General features: G+C 44.8%; 1 protein-coding gene across 1 annotated transcript in view; it reads right to left on the bottom strand.

The window, feature by feature from the left end:
• Positions 1-12175, bottom strand: part of RANBP9 (RAN binding protein 9) — an 87677-nt gene that overhangs the window by 6534 nt on the left and 68968 nt on the right. Inside the window, exons 9-12 of the mRNA XM_039231844.1 lie at positions 11391-11581; positions 10131-10275; positions 6542-6663; positions 4736-4887 (exon numbers count right to left, since the gene is read on the bottom strand). Coding sequence (XP_039087775.1) covers positions 4736-4887; positions 6542-6663; positions 10131-10275; positions 11391-11581 — 610 coding nt within the window. The remainder of the gene's footprint in view (positions 1-4735; positions 4888-6541; positions 6664-10130; positions 10276-11390; positions 11582-12175) is intronic.

Raw genomic sequence — 12175 nt, forward strand, 5'->3', positions numbered from 1 at the left:
AGTCCCAGAGACCCAAGTCACATGGAAACAGGCCGAGAGAAAGACACGGACAGAACCAGGGGAAAGGAGTGGGGGAGTTTAGATCCTAAAATGTCCCCAGATCAGACTAAAAGGCTTGAATTTTGTTTTTCAAAATGTAACGGAGTTTTAATTAGAGGATGGATGTGGGTAAGACTTGACCTCAGTGGGATCCCAGAGCAGCACAAGGGAACAAGGCTTGGAAGTCAGGTGAAGCTGTAAGCAAGAAAATGAATAAAACTTTAAAAGAAGAAGGCGGCTTATGCCACCAGGTCCTCCGAAAATCCACAACTCTTCCCCTACAAAGGGAAGGAGATCAGGGCGGCAACAGTCACATGTTAAATCCTGCAGGGAAACCCACCGGAGGGCGGTGACCAAAGAAATGCAAACAAATGATTTTAAGGTCTGAGGCTGAAGCCACCAAAACAGATTAACACGGGTACGTCTGGCACTGTCCCTTCCTGCTGCTGCTGCTAAGCGGGGGGAAGGCTTCTGGAGAACAGTGCGGCAACATACAGGAAAAGCCACAACCACTCTAACCTTGGACTCCACCATTCTCTCTCCAGGACTCCATCCCGTGTTATACTTCTAAGGAACAAAGATACATGTACAAAGGCATTCACTGAAGCATGTGAATAAAAGCAAAAAATCTCATCAAGCAATGCTTTGATGAGCTGATAGGCAACACGAGACAGAATCATGTAGCCATTTAAAAAGAACTAATGCACAGGAACTGGAAGTAAATTTTTAGGACAATAGAAATTAAAAAAAAGATTACCAAAATTGGGTAAAATATACACACATGGGATTTAAGGCACAAAACAAACCGAATTGTGGGATTAGGGGTTACTTTTTACTTAAAAAAAAAAAAAAATCTCAGCGGGAATAACTTCTGAGGTAAATGTGACGTCATTTAGGCAGGATCCTCAAACTGTGCTCGTGGTGGGCTTAAACCCCGCAGCCGCTTCTAAACAGGGCAGGCCTCGGCCACTCTCTCGGGGCCTCAGTCACCAGCTGGGGCCGCGCCTCGGGGCGGGACTGTGTTCGGCCGCCCCCGCGGCGCCCCCCACAGCACCCCGCCACCCTGCGAGGCCCGGGGCGCCGCTCCCCGCCACACTCGGGAGCTGTGTGACCAGCCACTGGCAGACGCAGGCAGGTGAGGAACAGGGAATAGAAGAGGAAAGGAAGACGGAGAACTGGGAAAGGTCAAGAGAAACGGCCGGGCGCCGCAGGAACGCAGCCCCCCCCATTTCTCCCGCAGACCGGCCACCCCGCGGTCCGCCGAGGCCTGCCCCCCACAACTCAGAGGAGCACGATGTGGTAAAGCATTTAGGGAACTCTCAGCTTCCCATTTAAAGGAGTCTTTCTCTCTACAGATGCAAGTGTGATTCGGATGCTTACCGGATCCACACAAAATTAAAGACAAAAAATACCCACTACAATCACACGTGCCCCGAAGTGAAAAATAAAAGGAAAAGGAGTAATTCCTAAACCTCCTCAACGATGACAAAAAAAACACTCTTCATGGTGTCCTCAAATCCTCCGGCTGTTCTTCGGGGACTTGTAAGTTGGATCAGTTAGTCATCTTATCCCCACGTGGATCAAGATAAGTGGGGGGAATGGGAAGGAAGGAGTGCAGAATATTAACGAAGTCTCTTAAGGCAGGTGGCACGTGCTTAAAAGTCAGAAGTGCAAAATCAAAGCCATCCACATCCTTTAGATGAAAAAGATGAATTCCATCTTCACATGATTCAATATATAATCAAGGACTATCTTGGAGAAGAGGCCCCATAAATGCCATTTTCTGAGCTTCATGCACATCAGCATCAAAGACAGGAAGCTGATTAAGTGAAATCTTACATTCTCAAAGACACTACGTAAATCACATCCCCTCATCATGCACAATTAGCGTAAAGTTCTAACAAGAAAACAGTCACGATGACCTATTCTTAGAAACATTTCGTACCCAAATACCCCCCAGAACAGCAATTCTTGAAGTAAGTCCAGAGACACCTGGGTTCATCTAAGATCGAGGTCCTGTAACGTTAACACTGTTTTCGTCACAAGAGTGAGATAACACTTTTTCTCGCCTCACTCTCTGTCTCACAGCCACACAGCGGGGTTTCCAGAGGCCACAGGGCCCATGACAGTGACAGCACAACACATCGAATATACAGGAAGGGACGAGAACCCAACTTCCCCTCCATTAAGCCTGGCACTTAAAGAGGTTTACAAAACTGTAAAGTGATGCCCATCTTCAAATGTTTCTGGAAGTTACTTTTCATAAAAAGATTCAATGGATCTATGATTATTGGTAAGTAAATTAATAATCTGTTTTGGTAACTTCTAGTTTGGTAAATATCAATAAACAGAACCCATATAAACAAAACTCTTAATAAACATTCACAAATAGCGAGCTGCTATGTGCATTAGGTACATTTAAAGGCAGAGGAGTTCAGGGGCGCCTGGGGGGTCAGTCCGTTAAGCATCTGACTTTGGCTCAGGTCATGATCTCATGGTTCGTGGGTTCGAGCCCCATGTCGGGCTCTGTGCTGACAGCTCAGAGCCTGGAGCCTGCTTCAGATTCTGTGTCTCCCTCTCTCTCTAACCCTCCCCTGCTCATGCTGCCTCTCTCTCAGAAATAAAACGTTAAAAAAAATTTTTTTTCTTTAAAAAAATAAACGGGGGGGGCGGGGATTCAATAAAGACCTAATCTGACCTCAAGGAATTCTTCACCTTACAGGGCAAATGTGGGCAGCCATTTTCCTAATATATCAATGCCTGGTTTTAATTTAGTTTACTTAAAAAAAATTTTTTTTTCAGTATAATTAACATACAGTGTTACAATAGTTTCGGGTGCACAACAGGGTGATTCAACAATTATACATATCACCCAGGGCTCATCCCAAGTGCACCCCTTGATCCCCATCACCCATCTCACCCATTCCCCCCACCCACCTCCCTGCTGGCGACAGCAGCGTGCGTTCTCTAGGGCTGAGTCTGTTTTTTTGTCTTTTTTCTTGTTTCATTTTATTTCTTAAATTCCACATATGCGTGAAATCGTGTGGTATTTGTCTTTCTCGGACTTATTTCACTTAGCATCATACTAAGTCCATCCACGTCGTCACAAATGGCAAGATTTCATTCTTTTTTAGGGCTGAGTAACATTCCATTGTGTGCGTGTATCTGTATCTCCCACTTCTTTATCCCTTCATCTGTTGATGGACGTTTTGCTTCCGTAATTTGGCTACGGGAGATAATGCCGCTATAAACACAGGGGTGCGTGGATCTTTTAGAATGACTGTTCTCACATTCTTTGGGTAAATACCCAGTAGTGGAATGACTGAATCAAATGGTAATTCTATTTTTAATTTTTGGGAGATCTCCAAACTGTGTTCACAGTGGCTGCACCAGTTTGCAGTCCCACCAAGCGATCTGACATTCTAAATGAAAAACTGTTTAAATTACACATTCCACCAATTTTATTCAGCATAAGAATCCTAGTTTTTAAAAAAAAACGTGTTTTTTGATAGCTCAGGGTCACCGCCAGAAACCGCAGCGGCACAACGCCACAGCTGAAGTACAACACGGGGTGAACCCACCGCCGCTCCCGGCCCAGCTCCTGAAAGCACAAGGCCGCATGCCGTGACCGGTGCTGGACGGAGGTGGCCCCTTCGCCCATCATCCTAGGCTGAGCAGGTGGTGTTCCGTCTACACAGGTGCTGTTCTGAGGCTACAGTGCAGGTGGCTGCTTGTATGCCGTGTGTGGTGCCGCGAGGCGGTGCCAACTGTTGCACTAAGGCTCGGTCAGGGTCAGAAAGGGCAGGCAGAGGCCTCGCTCCTTCCTGCTCCACCCAGGCCTCGGTCTCAAGGCCACACCACACGCATCTCACCTTTGTTTCTGCACTTCTTTTAAAACATGCAGGGGAAAATGTTTATACCGAATCACCTTTGAGCCCAGGCTGATGCAGGATTACAAACAACAACATTAATAGCTAGGTTAAATTTCCTAGACTTGCAGGGCTGTTGGGATTTTCAGGAGCACGAGAAAGAAAAAACTTAAGTCTTAACATCTCTACAATGACCAGCAACAGTGACTTACGGGAGGGGAAAACTTCAACTGCAACTGACGCACAAAGCTGTGACGAACACACTAAACTGTGGAGTCTTAGCCACCTTGCATCTACCCTCGGCATCAGTCCTGAAGACATCTGAAAATGTACCTTAACTCCCTGAGGTTCTGAGAGAGGACCTAACGCCTCAGCGATCACTATCAACATGAAAACCACATAGTACACATTCAATTTGCTACAGCCCTGAACAATGTTTATGGAAATAAGAATAGGTCAAATTTATAGTTTTATCAGCAAACTTGCATGTCTCCTAATGACTCTGCCAATTTTACAGCTAAGAAAATGAAACGAAAGTACGTTGACAAATGGCATAAAATGCCGACAGGCGGCAGAACTGAGACTGAATCCATACCTTTTTTTTAAGTAGCCTTTGTGCGCCGCACGGAGCCTAACATGGGGCTGGAACTCCCGACCCAGAGAGCAAGACCTGAGCTGAGTCTGATGCTTAATGGAGCCACCCAGGTGCCCCGAATCCATACTTTTTACCTGAAGTCCACCAAGAATTCCTAGTACTCCGTGCTTGACAAAATTAAATTTTAGTTCTTCTGACACATTTATAATCTTTGAAGGAAAAACAAATCTACCTTCAACATTTTTTTATTTGCCGTGTTCTTGCCGCACTCTCTCCGCAGCTGTTCACTCATGGCTTGGAGCTCTCTTCCAAAGTGAATCATTCTTTCTATGGCGGCCTGACTCCCTCCACACAGCTGACGTCTTAACTGACTCGAATCGACTTCTGTAAGCAAAACAAACAAGTATTTTACTACCTTATTAAATGGAGCACCACAGAGAAATGAACATAAATTGCTTATAACATTCTGTATGTTTCATTTAGGAACTACTACTTAATAATTTATTTAAATATGCAGTTTTCTTTTTCATTTAATAGGAAACCTGTAGCTAAAAGGTATACTTCATCTAGGTCTCAAGATTCTAGGCTCTAATCTCCAGCATGCAGGTCAAAGTCAGGTGACAACCTTTCGATTTAGTATGCCTCTGGAATATGAGGGAAAAGCTTAGAAGTTAAGCACAATTCTCTAAAAACTACATGAAGCAGCACTAAGAAGAAAGCAGCACTGCCTCTCAGGCTTCCCTCACTGACACGGAGCACAGACGGAATAGGAGGATTCCTCCAGGCAAAAAGCTAAATGACTCCAATAAAAACACATGTTAGACACATGGTGAAGACACCATGTTACCGCAGATTAATTACACACTTTGAGAAAATAATTGTTTAGTATATATCTTGGTTGACAATAATCGCAGATCAATAATGTAACCATATGAATCCCTAATAACATAAAAATTACTAATGATGATGATAATTAACATTTACTAAGCACTTCCTTTGTGCCCATTAGCTTTTCACAAATTAGCCCACTTAATCTTCACGGTGGCCTATGAGGCAGTTTCTATTATTACTACACCCATTTTACAGATGAAGAAACCGAGGCACTGAGCTCGTAAGTAACTTGGCCAAGGTTACACAGGTAGCAAATGGCAGTCGCAGAATTCAAATCCAGGTAGTCTGGCTCCAGAACTCTCAATCACTGTGCTCTGACTATACTCTGGTTGTTGATGGTGCTGGTATGTGAGAGAAGGAACCTAGGCTGCCTTTTAACTACACCCCTTGCTGGAAAAATGGATTACACACTGAACACACAATCCTCAACAACAATCCTCAACAAGGACCTTTGAACCCCTAAATACTCAGAAATCTAATGTCACAGAAGTCAGACAAAAAACAATTTTTAAGCTCCGATAATTTTCATTCTCCAATTGATGGGAAAGTTTGCTGCTGGTTTACCATTATGGTACAATTTATTACACAAGTTGCCAACAAAAACTGTGCATGCTAATGTACCTTTCTGCTGCATAATTTTGGGGGGTGGGGCGGAAGAAGGGTGGGTCATACTGAAGCACCTACTGTGTGCCAGGCACTGAACTATGCATAGTCACATATATTCAGATTAAATGAACTTAAATTCATTAGAATTTATAAAATCATCTCTACCCATTTGGCCTTTACTGGCTATACCGTATAAACTATATATATATACACATACTGTACACTCAGTATAAAAACGTTCATATCCCCAACCCCAAGTATCCTACAAGACAGTTAACACTAGCAAGGGTAAGGCTGCGCTAACGCCAGTGCTAAAGCGAGTGGAAGTCAGCCCAGCACAGAAAGCTGGCTGGAGCTTCACCTCTCTCTCTAGCAGCCGACTCGCACAAGGCAGTTTACATAACACGTAGTCTTGTCAAATCCAATGGCACATATATCGTTAACTGTGATTTATGCTCATCAGCTGGGAATCAATACAAGTAAAAACATAACCTTGTAGTCATCATTTTTTATTAAAAATGTAAGAAATATCACTGCAGACCCATTTCGGTGTCACAATCTTCCATTTCGTGGTCATGTTTAGAGCTACCATTTAGGAACCCGTTGGATGAAGTCTCTCCAACCCCGTTGGAGTAGTGCTCCGTCTCCATGTCCACATCATTACTGGAAATAAAAAACCGAACAAACCTAATTTTAGAAATCACATCCTCGTAGCTTAGTTTAAAATAAATTACTACTCATAGCCTACTTGTAGACTGACTTTGTAAGGCAACAGCAATCTGCAAAAATAAGGTATTTGGTTAAATCTTGAATCTCTTCAAGGCCGATATGCAGCAGACTCTTAACAAAGCTGTACTCCTGGAGGGAGAAAGAAAGTGTATGTCTTAAAATGTAGTGGTTTTCTGACTTTGCATCAATACGGACAAACTCCTTTTCAACAGCTTCTCACCACTTTTCCAAGTCAGACCTGTACTTCATTCTGTGCTGACCAGCTCCTGCCCTGAGTGCCCTGGCCTCACGCCACACGCACTTCCAGCAGTAAAGGGGAAAACCAGCCTTTCGAAGCAAACGATTCCAGGATCCCACTGGCTCCCACTTCGTGCCCTCATAGTCATCTCTTCCAGGACGAGGTGTTCTTTACTGGCCAGGACGTGGCAGCATACGTCCTCACCACTCAGAAACGCAGCCTCCGTGCTCTGGAGGACCACCTCGCTGGCCCTCTCACCCTGGCCCGTCCCCACCGCCACCTACCCCGCAGGCTTACTGGCTACAGCATCTAAAGCGCTGCTAAATCTTACTTTTAAAAATGCTATTTTGGGTATTTAGGTCGCTCCTGCTTTTCGCTCATGTCACATTTACTGAAGCACAGTGCTGTGCCAGTAACTATCTGGACATGCTGAGCTCGTGGGCGCGTGCCCTCACCTCCTCTGTACTCTCGCTCTGAGAATGATAAACACCTCTTCTTGAAGATTTCTCCAGTGAAGATCTAGGCAGGGATTATATAGCCCAGAAAGAAACGCTTCACGAAAACAAAGGAGATTTAAATTAAAATGCACTTTTCTCATTACAAAAGCAACGTACACTGAATGCAGGTAAGCAGAAAGCGCCCTGTGCACACACCGCCAGAGGTAACCGCGGGTGGCACCTCGGGGTGAGTGCTGAGTTTCAGTGTGTGAGTGTGAGAGCTCTGCTCCTACTGGTGAAACATGGAAGATAAAAGAGACCGAGGAAGAAGGGGGAAACGGCCCCAGGATGACTCCATCAGTCAGAAACTCGCTTACTGTATCTTGATGAACTTTGACAACTGATAAGAAAAATCAAACTTTAGGGGTGCCTGGGTGGCTCAGTCGGTTAAGCGTCCGACTTCCACTTAGGTCATGATCTCGCGGTTCATGGGTTCGAGCCCCGTGTTGGGCTCTGTGCTGACTGCCAGCTCAGAGCCTGGAGCCTGTTTCAGTCTGTGACTCCCTCTCTCTCTGACCCTCCCCTGCTCACGCCGTCTCTCTCTCCTAGAAATAAATAAAACATTAAAAAAAAAAAATCAAACTTTAAAAATAATGTTTAATTTAATGGAAATTCTTGAGATCATAGCTCCTAGTGATCTTGATATACTAAAACTTGTTTCTTTTCCTTTTCTTTTTTCTTTTGACAATTCAATACGGTATTTGGGAGAGATTCTTTCATTCAACGCACTCTGTGTCATTCAACACACTCACAGCCTCAGAGCCCATGGTGTGTTCCGTGCTGAGGTTACAATGAGGCAATGAGCCTCTGCCCTCCAGGGGCAGGTGAAAGTTAATCACAAGGAGCCACCCCATTTGGGGGGGATGTAACCAAGGAAATCATCCTGGAAGAGTTAACAAGTGAACTCGGTTTTACAGCCAGGCTTGCTCGGAGGGGAAGAGGAAGGAGGGGAAGAGGAAGGAGGGGAGAGGGTAGGGAGCAATGCTGCAGAAGAGATAAAGCATGTGACCGGAAGTCCGAAATCCTGGGACGCAGTCACTGCTCTGCAACTTACTAGCTACTTACTAATTGACATTTATCGTTGACAACAACGAAAACTCAAATTTACTTTTCTGGTGTCGGCTCTACATCTGTCAAATGGCTTTAGTAGTGGTACCAGCCCGGCTACTTCAGAGCAGGCTTGTAAGGAAAGCCTTCGCCCCCCATAAAGTAACTGTTACCGTGTTAATGGTTCCAGGCATCTCACAAGCTCACTTACTTCTCCCACAGAGAAGACGCTGCGTCACCAAACCCTTCCGGTGAGCTTGCTTCCCTGAACTCAGGTAACAACAGGTCTCTTTGGCAACTTCCTGCCATGAGGAGTATTTCAGAGAAGAAGCCGCAAACTGCCGGAATTGCCCACAGCCCTGCCACCAACAATGGCAGAACCCTCTAGCAAGAATGGAGTGCTCACGTGCTACGTATAAAGTACATACACATACATATACGTTCCATACAGAATTCGGATTACGACACGGCTCTCTAACCTATTTTCTAGTACATGGTTTCTACCGTGAAAGACAGCATTTTTCCCACTCCTCTCACACCACGTCTGTGGCACACCACACACCACCACTTCGGCAAGCTGGCACCTGGATAGATAATCTGGGTATTCTCATGACTCTCCTGATTCGCAAACACAGATTTTCACATATCCGCCTTTCTCTAGAATCCTATTTCCTATTAAGATTCCACGTCAAAAGTCAGTTTCTTTCTTCTTCGGTGAAAAAGTTTTTGCACTGCTAAACATTCCCCCAAAATGGCGCATGACCAATCAATTCATGTTGTAAGACCAAACCACCATCAGGCTGATAAAATCTACTCATTACTTTTCATCATTCCACTGGTCCTGAACCACAGCGTATCCAGACGCTGGATGATCTGGGCAGGCTGGCTTCGTAAGAACTCGTATTCAGATGGTTCCATTCCATGAACCTTGAGGTTCACGAATATTCAACCCAAATATATAAAGGGTGACAGTACAGTGACACAGACACCTCTTCTCTCATAGCTCTCTGGAGTCAGAGACTGGGCCCGGCTGAAGGTCTGACCTCTGACAGGTCCTCAGAACTGGGCTCGTGCTGTCTGTTTACTGAATGACTTAAAGTCCATCTCCTACTACAAGCAAAGCCCCCTGAAGTCGGGCTTTCAAGAAAGATGCTTTGTCAAGTTAGTTATTTGGAACTCAAAGAACCTTATACACATTTACACCAGGAAACCCACATGGAGAGAAAATAATAGTTGCAAACATCTCTATGTTACTTGTAGCGAGTAAATACACCACTGTGACTTAACCTGGAAACACCAGGGACAGCATTTTCGTGGCCGTCGGTACAGGCCAGGCCGGCAGCAAGACCAGGGGCAGGGGTCCGGGACGCACGCTTACAGCCCGGCAGAGGGAGGAGGGACGCAGACTAATGAGGAAGGAACAAGGAAAAGAGGCTGCTGGCACCTGGGGAGGCCAAAAAGCTCTGGGGACCTCATTCCCTACCCTTTTATTCTCTGAGCACTTGGGAACTCCCGGACCCCCATTATGGACGATACACTTCAAGTTTTCCAAATGATTACAAACGATGACGCTACTAATAAGGTTGCGTAGAGTGACACAAAGCTAGGGAAACGCATACCTGGTGAAGTTATTAACTTGCTGTGACCTTGACATGTTTATACTGTTCAGCTCCGGTACATTCAAAGTGGATGACTGGTGTTTACTATGGCAATAGGACTGATGGGCTTTATTTGATATCACACCATTACTACAACTTTCAAAACCTGGGGAAAAACAAGAAAAGGGTGCGTGGAAATACAAACAAACACGAACTTACTATTCAGCTGTAATGACTATTACATGCCCATATTCTGATCTTGCAGTTAAAGCTTTTATAATGTAGGCAAGTCAATGCATTACTTAAAAGTAAACAGATAACTTCTTTGAAAAGACAGAAGGCTATTAATTGTGGGCTGTAATTATCATCTCCTCAGACAGTTACCAAAGGCTTAATTATGGGTCTTATTTAATGCCCCAAAAGTCCCCCACGAGGCCTGAGTTCTCATCGTTCCCATTTAATGTAAGAATACACTGAGGCTAAGAGGTTGTCTACGCCCGAGTAAATGCATGGAATTCAAGAAAGGAGGGGGCGAAGGGTACAAATGTGAGAATCATGTGCACTGTATGGGATGGCAATGTAAATAAATCGAGAGGTAAAAGGCACACACAGGCTGAGGAGAAGCAAAGGTGTTAGTTACTCTATGACAGGAAACAGAAAGAGGACTTCTGTTTCGGGAGGTGAAATGTACAGAAGGACAGAATGAGACCAGCTAAGAAAGAAGACTGAGAAGACTGGAAATAAACCCACAGAAGTGAGGTCATCAAAGGCAGGAGAGGAGAGAATTTCAGTGACTAGAACACCAAAAGCCTGAGAGCCTATCACCAGTGAGCCCAGAGAGGGACGTGAGAAAATGAAGCAGGTACAGCAGAGGCCGGGTGGGGAAAGAGAGAAAGCAGGCGGCCCAGCGAAGAGTGGCCACGGCCACGGCGCCGCCTTCTCATTTACACTTGATTAGAACACACAGTTACCTTTTACCTATGATTTACCTATGATTATCTATGACTGATCTTCTAGAGAGCTTGAACGTTGGCCTTCGTTTATGAAGATCTGCTAATAATCTACTCTCAGAAACCGCTTCTTTAAGCCACCTGCTGGTACTAAAAACACACGAGTCTGACCCACTTACAATTTTTCTTCCAGGACAACGTGAGAGCAAGCATGCGCATGGGCAAAAACAGCTATGTGGAAAATGTCCGTGTTTCAAAACATGTTCACTCTGGTTCAAAAATACAAAGGAGGGCCAACGCTTCAGAGCAACGTCGGAAGGCTGAGTCTCACCAGAGAAATGGGCGCTGCTTCCCTTGCCCGGCGCGAGGCTGTGGATGCTCACTCCGTGGCTGGGGCTCATGCTCGGACTGCCGAAAGGTCGAGGACTGACAGGGTAACTGTCCTGAGATTTTGGACTCCGGCCTCCCAGACATCGTACTTCACTATCGGTACCATTCACCATTTCTATAAACTGACGCACTCTAGGAAGAAAGAAAAGAGACCGTTTTACTTGGGTCATTTTCAAAGAGCAGTTTATTTCGTAGTGACAATGGATTTCTGAATGGAAATACTCAAAGAACCTGAATTTATCAGTAAGTGTGGCCTTTAGATGGTGTGCTACAAACACTACATAGAGTTTCATATACAGTACTGCTTAGAATAACTTAAAAAGTTCCAGAAAAATCAGGGTGTAAAGCAAAAGACACTCTATCACTTTTCATTAAGATTTACCAAGAAAGTGAGGCTATCTGTAGCTATAAAAAGTCAACTTAAACGGATTTCGTTTTTGAAGCTAAAATAATTTAATCAAATAATATTTGCACTTGGTGGCAAGTCACACAGTACGCAAGAACGCGATACGATATGCTTTCGTATACATGTGATGCAAAAAGCCTTGTTCCCCACTTTTCCTCACCCCAACTCCCACTGCAACCTCTTAACCAAAATGTGCCACACTTAAAATTTTACTCTTAAGCAAAACAATTCTGGCATTTGGCTTACAAAGAAAGGGTTTCTGGGAGGGCACCTGGGCGCCTCAGTCGGTTAAGTGTCCGACTCTTGATTTTGGCTCAAGT

The sequence above is a fragment of the Hyaena hyaena genome, unplaced genomic scaffold (genome assembly GCF_003009895.1).
Source record: "Hyaena hyaena isolate Hyena2069 unplaced genomic scaffold, ASM300989v1 scaffold_60, whole genome shotgun sequence".
NCBI lineage: Eukaryota > Metazoa > Chordata > Mammalia > Carnivora > Hyaenidae > Hyaena > Hyaena hyaena.